The sequence below is a fragment of the Erigeron canadensis genome, chromosome 9 (genome assembly GCF_010389155.1).
Source record: "Erigeron canadensis isolate Cc75 chromosome 9, C_canadensis_v1, whole genome shotgun sequence".
Classification (NCBI taxonomy): Eukaryota; Viridiplantae; Streptophyta; class Magnoliopsida; order Asterales; family Asteraceae; genus Erigeron; species Erigeron canadensis.
In genome coordinates, this window is record NC_057769.1 from 28,594,672 (window position 1) to 28,610,670 (window position 15,999).

Here is a 15,999-nt window from a genome sequence, read left to right on the forward strand (position 1 = left end):
TAGGATAAATCCTATATGGCATGTTTAGGGATAATTTTAATTTGAGGTAGATGGCTTTAAAAAATCTAGGATAACTATTGTTTTATAATGTATATAGATATAGATATAGATATATATTAAAAATTAAAGGTATTCGCGCACTTTAACCCTTATTTATGGGGACGTGTAGGCCGACCACCCCATATGTAATCCGACCACCCCTTTTGGAGCGACTGTCGCTCCTAAAGGGGTAGTAGGATACGACAACGGGCGACAGCATACGACAAATGTTATGTACGATTCGAACCTACCACCCCTTTAGGAGCGACTGTCGCTCCTAAAGGGGTAGTAGGTTCGAATCGTACTATTTGCCCGTATAATGTTTCTGTTTCCCCGTGACGATTCACCCTTTAAAAGTTCGATCGTTTTCATTTTCATTCATTCAAACCACCCTTTAAAAGTTCGATCGTTTTCTGTCACTCATTCAAACTCATTCATTTTCATTCAAACTCATTCAAACCCTTCATTTTAGATGGATTGCTTGGAGGAAATTTTCTTAAATCCAAATGCGCCGGAAGGTGTAAATGACGAGTTTGTGTACGAAGAGCCCGATGACGTATTTGAATCCTCAGATGTCCGTGCTGAATTTGATTACGATCACGATGTTTTTTATACCAAGGAGGTATGTATATAATCCAACCTTTTCATTTTTTGTGTTGTTATTTTGTGAGTAATTGTATTTTGTTATTATTCATTAGATTTGTTGCTATAAAAGTATGTAAGAAAACTAATTATTAAAACTACGGATAAAAAATTGTTTATAAAAACATATTAAAAAATGTACGTAAAAATGTAGATTAACAAAAGCTATTGAAAAATTGTTAAAAAAAAAGTGTATAAAAAAGTGTATTATAAAAAAGTGTATAAAAAGTGTATTATAAAAAAGTGTATAAGAAAGTGGATTATAAAAAAGTGTATAAGAAAGTGGATTATAAAAAAGTATATAAAATAGTGTATTAAAAAAAATGTATTATAAAAAAGTGCATATAAAATCTAATTATAAAAAAGTATATAAAAAAGTAAAATTAAAAGTGTATAAAAAGTGTATTAAAAAAAAGTGTATAAAATATTTCAGGTGTTTGAAACACACATAGATTTGGTAGACTGGGCTCAAAGAACGGCAAAGGAGCTTGGTTATGTGTTAGTAACACGAAGATCAAATGCCACAAAAGGCGGAGAAGTTAAAAAGGTGGTCCTTATTTGCAACCGTGGTGGAAAAAAAGATAAGCGGTCAACCGGGGCACCCAAAGGGAGTACCAAAATTGACTGTCCATTCAAATTGGTAGGCCGTCTGACAAAGGACCATAGTTGGTGGGTTGAAGTTATAGATCACCGACATAACCATCCATCAGCTCGTAATTTGGAAGGTATTGCGTACGCAAGACGACTAACCGATGTTCAAAAAGAATTTGTGGACGAAAAGGCGCTGCTAGGTTTTGGGCCAAATAGCATAAGGGACCAATTGAAGGATGCATTTCCCGGCATCTTGACCCGTTCACAAGACATTTCTAACTACCTGCGGCAACACCGGCTAAAGCACGCCCAACAACGAGGGGAAACTCGAATGCAGGTGAAATAAGAAACATACCTGCATGTGGATCGTATAACTATATGTTTATTTTTTAAAAAAATACGACTTCCTTATACTTTGGTTGTTTACCCGTTGCAGATCGTGCTCCAATTACTATCTGACCATCAGTACACGTATCAGTACACGACGGATAGCAAAACCGGATGTTTGACCAATCTCTTTTTCGTACATCCTACATCACTTGACATATGGCGTGCATTTCCTTGGATCATTGAAATAGACGCCACGTATAAAACCAACGTTTACAACATGCCGCTTGTTGAGATTGTGGGTGTCACTCCAACTGGCAAGACATTCAGCATTGCGCACGCACTTATTGAAAATGAGCAACATGCGGCATACACATGGGTGTTACAGTGCTTGAGGTCGACGCTCGAAGAAGGGTTCGTCGTGCGTGTGGCACTCACTGATCGGGATCTGGCCCTCATGAAAGGGGTTAAGGATGTGATTCCGGAAACGAAGCTGATACTGTGTAGAATACACATTTGGAGGAATATTGAGTTACATGCCAACCCATCGTTTGGGTCAAAAAAAGATTATGGTTCGTTTAGACACCGGTGGGATAAACTCGTAAAGTCAATCACGGTTAAAGAATACGCAGAGAATGAGCAGCGGCTAAAAGTATTCTTGGCAGATAAACCAAGTATATACATCCCGTCCCCATACTGTTTTATGATAACGCTTACGATGTAACCATGTAGCTAAATCACTTTTTATTTTCCTGCAGATCTTTATAAGTATCTACAAATACAGTGGCTTGCCTCGTACAAGGAGTTATTTGTGTCATGTTGGGTCGACCAACACCGCAACTATCGTAACTACACTACCAACAGGGTTGAGAGCGAGCATTCTTTGCTGAAGTCAGTTATGCATCAAAAGCGGCTTACGTTCCACAGAATCGTTGAATATGTTAACTCTGTTGTCAGCGGGCAATACACCGAAATAAAGGGGTCACTGGAACATTGCAGGCAGTACAATCAAAATAAACACAACTATCCCTGTTTAAAGGATTTGCTCGGGAAAGCCTCCCATGTAGCCTTGCAAATTATGGTTGACGAAATTGATCGATTGAAAAATACACTAAAAGGGGACGTGTCAAAGTGCGGGTGTACAGTATGGGCTAGCTGTGGCTTGCCATGTAGTTGTCGACTTCTAACATACATGCAGGAACGTAAGTACAGTTCATTCAAATACAAATGGTCCATTTTACTTAAAAATACTTAATGTAATATTTTTATTCCTGCAGGAAGGCGTGTTCAAGAATATGAGATAGATGCATTTTGGTGCAGGCTCGATATAAACCCGTCCACCTGCCTGCCTGGAAATGTGAAGAAAGACTCGGATGATGACGAGCCTGTTGAGGACTTTTGTGGCGAGGTTACTACTGCCTTGGAACGACAACCCATAAAACAAAGGAAAAGCTTGATGTCAAAAATAAAGGACCTCATCTATCCGGGTCGGTCCAAAATCAAGGATCTGGAGGTCCAAAAGAAAACACGTGGTAGACCTGTTGGGTCAAAGAAAAAGGTATATTATTATAGTCTAGCAAATTATTAATTGTTAAATACTATACGGGTATACATCTAACTTAATTATTCATTCATTCATTGCAGATGCCAGACTTGAACGTATCACCTCCGATGCCACCACCACCAAAGATGAAAAAGTCGAGGTCCATGCACGTGACAACACCTAAGTATCCGGATACCGCACCAGACTCAGGCTCATGCTACAGAGACTTTCAGGCGGCGAGACACAGTGACCATGTGCCCACGCAGTCACGTTTCGCGGAGCCTGATACCGAATTACAGGAGGACACCCGTGGATATATTGATGAGTTGATCCGATCGTCACAATTTTCAGCAGCAGGGCCGAGTAATGAGCCTACAACCGAACCCTCATTCTTAGATCAGTTGTTCGGCGCAGCCGAACCCGCGTACTATCCTGTGCCACCAACAGCACCAACAGGCGTAATGGATCAGTTATTTAGTGCCGATACTTATTTTCCTGCAGGTCCTAGCACTCCGATGCCAGCTGCACCATCATCGTACTTTGATTTTTTCACTACGCCCACACAACCTTCGATGCCACCAGCACCATCACCTCCGATGCCACCAGCACCAGCACCATCACCAATATCTCCCATATCAGCTGAGCAGCAATTGGCTGCTCTACCAGTACCACCACCTAACACTCGCCCACTGCAGACGACGGGTATAAAGGGTTACCTTGATGACATACCGAATGTATTTAGACCATACGTCAAGGGGATTATTAATGTCAGTGGTGATGGCAACTGTGGATTCCGGGCACTTGCTGTTGCATTGGGGTACGATGAAACGAAGGTTACGAGTGGATCCGACTACATATGTTGGCCGAGTATGAAAACAACAAACAATTCTACGATGAACTAACAAGATGGGGACAGGTTGAAGCGAGGTTTTTTGAGGGGTTATCAAGGTCTTATGTAGGGGTGTTTAGACCAATTGGCTACTGGATGCACATGACTATGGGGGCCATGTTGTTGTCCAACAGGATGGGTATAGTAATTAACTGTTTATCTACTGCCGCCAGTTGGACTTCGTTCCCATTTACCTATGGTCCTGATGACATGCCTAGGACAGAGCCCATATCAATAGCATTGGTACATGGTCACGGTCACTATATCATGGTGCAGTTGGAAGGTGATTACCCGATGGCCCCGGAGATCGCATATTGGGTACAGGATCGTGTAAGGCCTCCCGTGAGCAAATGGAAAGATTTGTACCGACACCGCCAGTTAGCCTACAATAGATATATAGATGCAACAAAACCTCCTCCCATCTATATGGGAACAGTGGACTCATCTGATTAGGATTGTAATAAAGTTTTTTGTTTTTTGTTATGCCCGTTTTTTTTTTATTAAAGAAAACTTGGGGTGTTACTTCGTAACTTTATCATCTTTTTACTTGCTATATTCATTTTAATAATATAATAATACTACGAAATTTGGGGTGTTACATTTTTGCAAACCGGATAGTCCACCATCATTATAAACAAACAGTACACAAATAATAAAAATGTCCATATCAAATACAAATAATAAAAATGTCATAACAAACTGTATTTATAAAAATGTCCATACTTCGTACAAATAAAAAAGTCTAATCACCGGAACCGTCGTCGTCCTCACCGGCATTATCATCACCCACACCTGGTCCGGATACAGAGCCTGTTCCACTAAAAAATCCACTCATATCCGACAAGCTACCAATTCCCCTGATGGAGGTCCATAATGCGCCGATGTCCCATCCCATAACTGGCGGGGGTCGAAATACTCATCACCAGGCTGGTTCAAGTCAACATAGTAGCCGGAAGGTTGGGATCCAGAGGGGCCAGAATAGGATCCAGACGGGCCGGAGGAGGATCCAGACGGGACAGAATACGATCCAGATTGGCCTTCCGGAGGTCCATAATGTGGTGCGGCAACTCAACAGGGAAATCTGGGATCCGAAACCCCTGAGAATCCTCCCTAGTCCACGCTGATGTCCCGATCGCGATCCAAACGCTTCCGGGAACAACTGGGTTGGAGGTGTCGGTGCAGGATCCTGTGAATGTCTCACCTGCGCAGCTTCCAGACGGGACTGCATATAAATAGTAAGGTAAGTTTAATAAATGGAGCAGTAATTATAAGTAATTTGTTATGTATATACCGCAACTTCCGGAGGTTGTAGTCTGTGGGTTGCCGCCCAAGTCGACTCCTACGTAGGCGGTGGCCCCTCCTTCTTTTCGTTATGGTGCTTGGCCTGCAAACAAGTCAAATAATTAGCATAAAAAAAACACAAGAATTGTATACTTTTGTTAAAACCAAACGTACCAACGCCCAATCGTGGGCAAGAGAAATAGATCGCCGACCCTGAGTCCCCACCGCCTGTTTGGACCGGTTTGTCTTGTTTGTCTCGGCCCGCTTGACCCGGTCATCCCTCGTATAGAAACGCAATAGTTTTCCCCACTCTTCCGGGTCCATACCAGCTGGCGGTGCTGTCTTCAGGGTATCTGTTGCGCCTACACCCCCCCGTGCTGTAAAATGCTAAGATTTGAATTTTGACTTTCTCTGCCTATATATGCTAGCTGCATCAGCACGGAAAGCCTGTTTTGCTGCCTTCCGGGTGGGGTCGTCCTCATCAAGCTCTAAGTACTGGTCCATCGCAATCCAGCGCTACATTGTTTACAAATACAAGTTAGCATTTTCGGGGTTATCATTGTAAAACATATTAAGTAAAAAAATATAAAAAGAAACATATTCTAACCTGTATTTCCTCCAAGATATTGTCCCTCAGAGACTCAGGCACATCGTCCCATGACTCGTAGTACTAGGGGACATCTCCGATCAATGAGCCTAACAAAGATTTGTACATAGCCCCGTAGTCCCCGATCGACTGAAAGGTCTTTGATTTGTAATCGAAGTACATGGGTAACGGGCCTCCATTTCTCTTGAAGGCAGCCTCAAGGTTTAGATGTTTGGCTGCCCCTCTTGGTGGTGGTGGTGTTTTCTTCGACCCTATAAAACCAATAAGTAACAATAACATAAATAAGTTACTTTAAACGATAAGAATACAACTATTTCAATGCATAACTAAATTTAATGTAAAGTCAATTTTCTTACCGCTGTTTTTGCAGCCTGTTATTTTCTTCCACCACGATCGGTGCGGATCGTTTCCATCGCCGTCGCCGCCGTGAGCTCCTAGCATTTTTCTTATATCTACATAAATAATACACGTATTAAATACTTTTTATATCAACTTTTTTAACTACTTTTTTTTAACTTAATTTTTTATATGACTTTTGTACTACTACTTTTTCAATATATGTTTTAATATCTTTTATACTTATGTTTTAATACCTCTTTATTTATACATTTTTATATTTTCTAATACAAACATTTTCTAGTACAAACTTTTATAAACTTTTTTTAAATATATTTTTATATACTATGTAATACACTTTTTTTACATTTTATATTTTTTACACTTTTTTACAAACATTTTTACATAACAAAAACAAGAACAACAACAAGAACACAAGAACAACAATACATTAAATCTATGGGCGTATACAATACGTTAAATCTATGGGCATATAAGATCGATCCTAATACATCTATGCATAACAAAAATAACATCAAACTAATACATATACTATATAGCAAATTAATAGATACAAAATAAAAATAAAAAATAAAAACTTACTTCAACGTTGGGTTTACGAAAGGGGTAACGACGGGTCGCTCCTAAAGCCTCACCGGAATATCTTGGCCGGAAAATATGGGGGAGAGGGGGGTTGGATCGGTTGGAATGGAGAAGAGAAAGGGAGAAGGGAATGAATAAGGGGATGAATCGGTTTTAATATTTTCGAGACACCCCTTTAGGAGCGACTGTCGCTCCTAAAGAGTGGTTGACGGGTCAACGGTTCCAACGGGTATATGCATAGGTATCCGCAAGCAATAAATGGGTCGACCCTTGTCGCTCCTAAAGAGGGGTAGTCGGGTTACCGAACATTCTGTGGTGGGGGTATGTGGCCTGTTATTTATTCCCCAAACAAACAAGTCAGTACACCCATGTCATGTCAGTTACTTTTATATATAGATTGATCATATATTACGTTGTCAAATTAAGTATTTGTTTTGGAAACTGAGAGTAAAGTAAAAACGGGTCGTTTCAATTAAGGATCTTTGAAAAGAAAAGAAAAGAAAGATGCGGTCACCGGGTTGTAGTTCATCATCACCACCGGAAAAGATTATATATGCGTACGGTGTGGAGATGATCGGAAAAGATGAATCGTCGGCAGATGAAGGATGCATGATGGAAGATTCGGTGAGAGCAATAGAAGGAATACTGAAGTATAAATTTGTAAAAAAAGAATTATTAGAACAAGCCCTGACGCATTCTTCTTCTTCTTCTTCTTCTTCTTCTTCTTCAAGTAGTAGTTACGAAAGGCTTGAGTTTATGGGGGATGCTGCCCTTGGTCTCGCTATTTCCAACATGTTTTACTTGACTTACCCGGATGTTGACCCTGGTCAACTCTCCCTCCTTCGTGCTGCCAATCTTAGCACCGAGAAACTCGCACGTGTTGCTGTTAAACATCACTTTTTTAAGTACATCAAACATAATGCACCTCATGTTCTCAATCATATGGTATGTACATAGCCAATTGGACTGTGGTGTCTTGAATGCTAACTACTGACTCGCTGTTCAAGAAACAAAATATAGATATAGATGATAGTTTTTGTATCACAAATTGATTTTGAAATTGGTAGTTGTTGTTATTATAGGTATGGGATTTTGTCAAAGTGGTTAGAGAAGAAAAAGACAAGATGGTGGTGCACGGTGGGCAAATGAAAGCGCCCAAAGTACTTGCCGATGTCGTTGAATCAATCGCTGGAGCGATATACGAAGATTGCGGATGGGACTTGAATTACATGTGGAAGGTGCGTCCAATTTCTTTAGAGCTTTTGTTGATGAACATATATTTGAATAATAAATATTGAATGTGTATGATATAGTCGTACACATTGTGAGACATTTGGAATGGTGGGAAATCTGTTTATTAGAAATATGACATTTGGAATTATTGCAACATCTGGATAGAGTTGAAGCAGATCTTCTAATTAAAAAAAGGAGAGTTAAATAACTATTAAATCAATCATATATAAATTTATACATAACAAAAGATTAAATAAACCTTTAAAATCAAAGGAAAACATATTTCTATCAAGCTCATTGGCAATGGATTTACCGATAGATAGATCATCTCCTACCAGTAAAACAGAGCTTTTGCTGCTTGTAAAGACGTATTTTCCATCAAGACAAAAATTAGGTAAAAGGAATGTATCGGAAATTATTTGAATATTGCATTTGCACGGCTTAGTCGTGAACTGAATTAGTGATAGATGTGTTGATGTTATTGGTTTGTGTTTTTTTTTATATATATTTATGCGTTTTAGGTAATGAGAGAGTTACTTGAACCGTTAGTGATGTTAAGAGTCCTGGAGAAACAACCACAACCTATTACAATGCTCTTTGAGTTGTGTAACAAGGATGGGAAGCAAGTTGAAATAAAACACGAGAAGAACGGTAAGAAGATATGTTTAAAGGGAAGTGTTTTGTTGTAATACATTTGTCTATTTTAAAGACATCAGTGATGCATTAAGTAGCATGCCTTCAGGAACTGTGCTGTTTGGGTACCAGTTGAAATACGAGTAGTTTTTAGCTGTACAAATATGATGCCATTGCCATTTAGAAATCAAATGCAGATTGGATGGTTTTTCCGTAAAGGAGAGGTAAACCAGAATCTACAAATAGTAAAGTGACCTAATGATTAGTTTGGGATTCACCAGCAGAAATTGTTGTATTGATATAGGCATCATATGCTGGTGTTTTAACTTTAGCATGGTTCTCGCAAAGCAAACCCTGATTTCCAATATAATTGGTGCTTTTATATGAGTTTTATATATGAATTAGTTGAAAATATGTCTGCTATAGAGCTTAACGTTTGCCTTTTTTACAAATGTTAGGTGACAAAATCATCGCCACTGTGTATGTGAATGGAGGGTCTGTTGCCTCTGCCTCTTCAGATAATAAAGTGAATGCAAAACTTCATGCTGCCGAGGCCGCACTGTGTATATTAACGCAGCCAAATACCAACGAACATATTTATGGTGATTATAATGAAGACACTGATGAGATTGAAGGCGCCAAGCAAAAAATATATGAACTTTGCAACAAAAGAAAGTGGCCAAAGCCGAGTTACAGGTATTGTCCGATGTTCTATGACATGAAATCTTTTAACTCTAGCAATTTTGTCTTTGGTGATCATTTATTATGCCGCGTTTTTGTTGCTTACTTGTTTTTTCTATTAAGATACAAGGAAAAAAAAAGGTTCCTGGAATCTGCATCTTTAAAAGTGTTTGCACTTTGCAATTGCTTATAAGGTTTTGCATATGTTATTGATGGGATCATCTTTTAAGAATGTAAACATTAGAACATGCTACAAGCCAGTACATGTTTAGTCAAAAACTTTCGATGTGAATCTAACAAATGTTCAGAGTTAAATGATTCTTTATTAATGGGTTTTGTATGAATCATTATTGGATTGGTCAACTACTTTAATGCAAAAGCGCATGTAGTCATGATGTTGCCTGGACTATAATATGTTGAAAGATTGCGCATCTGAATTGTTTACATGGGTGGTTATTTGGTGGTCTGACATAAAATAGTTATAAATCCCATCACTACCATCAATTACATGCTTGCAAATACATTAATCACACTGTTTTGGTTTCTCTTTCAGGGTTGAACAAGAGGGTCCTGCGCATGCTAGATTATACATATCATCTGTGCAAGTTCATGCTTCCGATGGTGAACTTCTAGTGAAGGGTAATAAGAGGTCTAAAGTAAAAGATGCAGAGAACTCTGCTGCCTCAAAGATGTATTATGGCTTGCAAAAATCTGGATATTCATGAGAGTTTTGACTTAAATGAACTAACATGTCTATTGACATTTTAGCACGCTTGCAGTAACATTAGATACTTTGCTCCTAGTAATTTGCTTGTGAATCTGTAATTTCCCTCTTTTGTTAAGCAGGAGTGATGCACTTTCTCAATTTGGAGGATATGGATGTCCAAGATGTACAAGGGCTTCAACTAGTGTGGCCCGAAATCTTGAAAGATTAATCGTCATATTCTGCCCATCCACATAAATAGCCCATACAACTTGATAACCTTTGGAGTATAAAGATTAAGGATCAGTAATTACAGGATCGTTTGGTCTGTATGAACCGATCAATGAGCTCTCCTCTGTTACAGTTTTGTATTCCAAGTACTTTAACCCCATTTTTGGTGCTGGCTGGCCAAAGTAGGTGTCAGAGGCCCATGTGAGTGAATAAGGCACAACCTGGATGAGCACCGCCCCCTGAGGTAAGAATTCTCCATTTGTTAGACCTGCACCATGTGCACCAACCATAACCTTGCATGTGTTGACCACTCTTGTGAACTTATCCAGATTAAACATATCTTTTATCTCCGTGACGATCACTTGAAACCCTATATGTTCCATCATTCGAACCATTTCGTTTCTACAAATGTTCTTGATATTTTCCTAGAAATGAGAAGCAAAATCGGCTTCTCAATTTCATTTGCGTTTTTGAGTTTCAGAATGTATGCGTCTCTTAAGAATTGGTTAAAATCTAGCATTGTGTAGCCTCCTGGAATGGAGTTAGGATTCACAGCCAAGCTGTCATGGAATTTAAGCCCAATTACCGCTCCTGGAAAGCAATGATCACTTGTATTTGAACCTGTGCTTATCACTTGATAACGTAACAATTGTATTTACTTAAAAATACAGAAATAGAAAGAAGGCAGTTGGCGGCTTGGTGCAGCTTGATCTATTCGTAGCCATATTAGAGGATCTAGTCGATATCTTTATATACTACTCGTAGTACTAATACCCATGCGCGATGCACGTCTTGACTATAAACCTTAGCAATTTTCTTGTATGACGAACATATTGTTTTTTGTTTTCTTGTAAAACATCTTTAAAAAACTATAATTAAAATGCGTTTTTTATTTTTCATGTTTTCTTAAAAAACAAATATAGAAAACAAGGGGTGTTTTTTATACCGTCCCCTAATATTTCCACTTGATGATTAGGCTTGAAAGGAAACTACTTTAACTGCAAGGTGGTAACCCACCTGTGTTAGATTAAAAAAAGAAGCTTGCAACATTTCATTTACGTTTTAGATTAAAATCCTTGTATCTATATCTAAATATTAAATATGAATGATAATTATAATTATTATATTAAGCATATGGAATTTTACGTTTGTTACTATATTTAATTTCACTGAGGCAATATGTCAAACACCTTGTGAGCATGGATTTATAAGTAATTCCAAAATAATATCTGATCACTTACAAAACCCATTTTGCAATCATAAAAATCACTTAGAAAACCCATTTTACAATCATAAGAAGTGAGCTATAGCTTATTTCGATAATAAAGTCACTTAACAATTAACATACTGGAAGGGTTACTTTCTAAGAAGAAAGTAACGTTGGTGTAAACAAATGGTGTTGTCACTTGTAGAATGATATTGAGGTTTGGCACTGAATTTGAATAATGATATGTGATGATGTAGCATCTCCCTAATAGCTTTAGGATAATAATCTCTCTTCTACCCTATGGAGGCTACTAGGCTCCAGCCCAGAACATGACTTCATCTATGTTAAGTCATGGGCTTGATTTAGGCCCAAGCATGTAAAGCCTATGGCCCAAGTCCTAAAACCCTAGCAACATCTCTATAAATAGAAGATTAAGGCACCAACCAAAAGGGGACTTCTCTCCCTCACTCTCTCTCTTCCCCTCATTTCTCTTACACACACTCCTTAGCCTACTTCGGCTTGTGGCGTCACATCTTGTGGTCACCAATTGGGAATCGCCACCCGAAGTAGCAACAATCTAATCTCCCCCATTGCACTTTATAGATTAAGGATTAATCCCCAGTACTTAAGGATAAACGCTATACCTAAACGGGTGTAGACTTATGCTTAAACAATATGAAGCTATGAGTAGCCTAGTGGAAGTCAAGAAAGGTAAATTAAAGGTAGAAGAGCAGTTTAAAAAAAAACAAACATGAAAACAGAGGAAATAAAAGGAAGATAAAAGAACACGTGGTAGTTGGTGATTAGACTTCCTATGCTACAACTCACATTACCATTTATTTCAAGTTTGAGGGGCAAAGTTTAACCTTATTAATCGTCGTGTTTTCGTGCGGATTAGTAGAGGGTTTTGAAATAGGCATTTCTACTTAGAGGGAGCCCTATAGCGCGGATCAGGTTAAGACAACGTGTGTTAAGTCTCTCGCTGTCGAATCGCGACACGAAGTTTTCAGCAAAATTCACCTTTAAAAGAAAAAAAAATTACATGCCTTGTTATATATAATGTGTTGTAGCTTTGGTTGTCAAACAATGCGCGTTGAACTTTATAAAAAAAAAAGTTAAATGAGTGATAATCTTCTGGTCTCATGTACCGTTTTTGTGCTCAGAGCGTACACTACATAGAACTCATATGCCCGGTGACTCAACATTTTCATTTTTCACCCATGGATTAAAATATATAGTTTCTCCGCTTGGCTTTAGCACATTTCGAAAGTGTGACATGTAATCTTTATCTGTTGGCCTATGTCGTCACATTGTGGATAATGCCGGGGTGTATTTGATCCTCCACTAAGGCATCCTCCACCGAGCGCTCCATTATCAATAGAGCGTTGATCGGTACCACTGTAGGACCTGGTCCTCTTTTAGTTGATTTTTAGTTATTGTACTTGGAGCATTAAGATGCTAATAAAGAGGGTAGAAACAAAGCATGAAGGGACTGGAAAGGGGTACTATCTTTATGTATATGAAGTTATAAAACATGTTAATAATGACTCGATGTTTTATAACTTGAAAGACAACAAGAAGCCTTGTTTTTTTGTACTTCATTACAACTAAAAATACACCTTCATACATCTATTTTACAACTAAAAATATATGTAATGTTAATGTTATGTTTTTTTAATATATTTATTAATGAAATAATGTTTTAATTATATATGGCAATGACAATTCCTTAAAGTAGATATAGGCTTTGTATAGGGTTTAGTGCGCCGAAATGCAATTAACTTTGCCCAAAAAATTATAATGTGCACAAACTAACGTTTTTTTTATTGTATGCATAAATTTAATAAAAAAGTTTAAATCATGTAACCTTTTGTGACCGACCAATCAAAACGTTACACGTGGCCTATTCAAAAAAATTTTTTTATCCACGTGGCAGCTCATATGGGCTGCCACGTATACACATTGCATGATTTGAACATTTTTACTAAATTTATGCATACAATAAAAAAAAATGTTAGTTTGTGCACACTATAACTTTTTGGGCATAGTTTGTTTCATTTCAGCGCACTAAACCCTTTGTATATTGAACTTCGATTACCTTTTTTGCTTCACACCTAGTGATTGAGTTCTACCTTTCTGTAAAAGTAGTGCAACTCGTGTTGTACTCTTTGATTTGGTGGCCAAACAATTCAAGAATACGATTCTGCCTCATGTTTTATAACGATGGTCCCTTTTACACTTAATTAATGGCCCGATAATGGGAAACACTCGCAAAAGTAGAACATAATCACCATATTATATAAATTAAACATACGAGTATAAACGTTGACATGACATCTTTGGCTCGTGTGTTACTTTCATGTTTAATAGATTTATTACCCGTATTGACATACGTGTAACTATTGTCATTGATCATTTAGCAAAATTTTGTACGCAATGATATTTAGTATAAGCCCAAGTGTTGTCTTTAACATGTCTCTGTGAGTGACGCTGTATCGTTATTATAAGCTCAAGTGTTGTATAGGATCCGATGCCTCATCTAATTAAAACATACAGTACATCATAGATTTAAGTTTACCATTACCTACACAATTGAAAAAAATTGATATACTGTATAATAATCATATAAATAGTTATAGCTGAAAAAGTTCCCGGTTTGATAAAACCTTCAAATATCTTTCAAGTACAATGACAGCTCACAGGAATGGAGACAAGGGTTTTCTCAGTATGGGTTTCCTCTAGAATTAAAGTTGGGTATATGAATAGACATGACGATGAGCCCAAATTTGACTTTCAAAAATAATTTACAATTAAAAATTTGGAATGACTTCAGATGTACTCCCTTTGTACCAAATTACCAATGGTTAAAAACTATGGGCCAACCGACCCAACCCAAACCCAAACAAACAGAACTAACCATTTTAATTCTATGTTAACGAGTATAGTGCCCGCGCGTTGCAGCGGCTAGAAGGCGAGGACAATATAAAAGGGAGGCGGTGGTGGAGATCGAGGGCGGTGGTGGAGAAGGAGGGCGGCGGCAAATCGTGTGATGATTAGAAAGAAGATAGGGGTGTAAGAGTATTATGGGAATACTGAAAAAATGCTTAATTTTCAAAAATAAAAAAAACAATATGCTTTATAAAGGAATATAAATAGGAGAAAACCTACATAACGATAATAATACCGGTCACCCTTGGGATCAAATTGGTAACCGTATATCTGCCGGTAATTTGAACAAATTTATCGTTTCCTCATGTTTTTTTTTTTTTTATCATGTAGGAGAATTGAAATAGTTTTTTTTTTTCCTGCTTTTTATTGTATAGGATTAGACTATTCGAAGCAAAACCCGATTTTAATAAATTTGAATTTTTGATTAATAAATTGAGTAATAGAAAAACTGTTGTTTATTAATATAAAAAAGATTATATTATCTTACATATAGAACCGTTAATTATGATGTGATTCACAACATGTGGAAATGTGTATATATAGAATTTCTCTTAGATGCTAAAAGAAGATTAGGCAGGAATTTTATAATTCTCTTAATTAAACATATTTCCCGTGCTTAATTAGCACTAAAAATATTGATTAAACTCTTATTAACTAATCACCCACGACTTTCTTTCTCTTGTTGGATTGTCATCCCTATAAATGATCATACTTACTTCAACATCCTACAACATATCCATCAAGCTAGTATCAAGTAACTAGCTAATTCCCCGGCATTAGTATTAATTAGCTAGTTCTTGAAAGCAAATTAATGGCGAAGAAGGATCACTCAAACGAACGCCATGATACAAGTTTTTGTGAGAAGATACACAAAGCAATCTGTGGTAGATCACGCCGTGGTTCACTCCATCTAAAGAAAAATGATGTCCCAATTAGTCCTTTAAAGTCCACAACTAACAACTATAGCACTCCAAATCGACTACATAATGAGATAAAGCCCTTCAGAAAATTTGTGTATTTTCCATCATATAATCATGGAGATGTTGGTGAAAAGTCATCTAGTGATCAAGAAAAGCACGATATTTATATCGAAGCCATGAAGACGAAGATGCGTAGAGCTCCTTCCGAGGTCGGGGGTTATGATCAGAGTCGTCAGACCCCCAATAATTTACCTAGACAAGATAGTTTCAATGAGATGGTTTCTGGTTTTATTAACCACAAAAAGATCACGCTTAGTACTACGTCGAGCTTTGGTCCAAGTTCTAACAATTTTCCAGAGCCATAACAGAATAATCATTGGGAGTATATTATATACGATTGTTGTTTTCTGTACGTCCTTTTGGTAATGGTGTGTGGGTTGTTGTTCATGGCCCTTAAGTGTGTACATTGTACGATCGTAGCAAATCGAGATCATATTAAAATAAACCTTGTATGATAATAATAAACTTATTATACATTGTTATTCTTATGTCACAGTTATTCAAATTTAATTTGTATCGCTTTT

General features: G+C 37.6%; 2 protein-coding genes and 1 long non-coding RNA gene across 3 annotated transcripts; 1 reads left to right on the forward strand and 2 right to left on the reverse strand.

Moving 5' to 3' along the window:
* Window positions 1-6,101: 6,101 nt before the first annotated feature.
* On the reverse strand, window positions 6,102-6,907 carry LOC122580892. Its single transcript, XR_006320908.1, has 3 exons — window positions 6,859-6,907; window positions 6,276-6,371; window positions 6,102-6,170 (listed from the first exon to the last, which is right to left on the reverse strand). It is a non-coding gene; the product is annotated as an uncharacterized LOC122580892 (long non-coding RNA).
* Window positions 6,908-7,304: 397 nt separating this feature from the next.
* On the forward strand, window positions 7,305-10,211 carry LOC122582690 (ribonuclease 3-like protein 2). The gene is made up of 5 exons (XM_043755116.1): window positions 7,305-7,803; window positions 7,941-8,096; window positions 8,613-8,742; window positions 9,183-9,420; window positions 9,959-10,211. Exons 1-5 carry the CDS (start codon window positions 7,363-7,365, stop codon window positions 10,128-10,130), a joined length of 1,137 nt encoding a protein of 378 aa, XP_043611051.1. The 5' UTR covers window positions 7,305-7,362; the 3' UTR covers window positions 10,131-10,211.
* A 193-nt stretch (window positions 10,212-10,404) lies between these two features.
* Window positions 10,405-10,734, reverse strand: LOC122583490 (xylan glycosyltransferase MUCI21-like). Its single transcript, XM_043755888.1, has one exon. It carries the CDS (start codon window positions 10,732-10,734, stop codon window positions 10,405-10,407), a length of 330 nt encoding a protein of 109 aa, XP_043611823.1.
* Window positions 10,735-15,999: the final 5,265 nt, after the last annotated feature.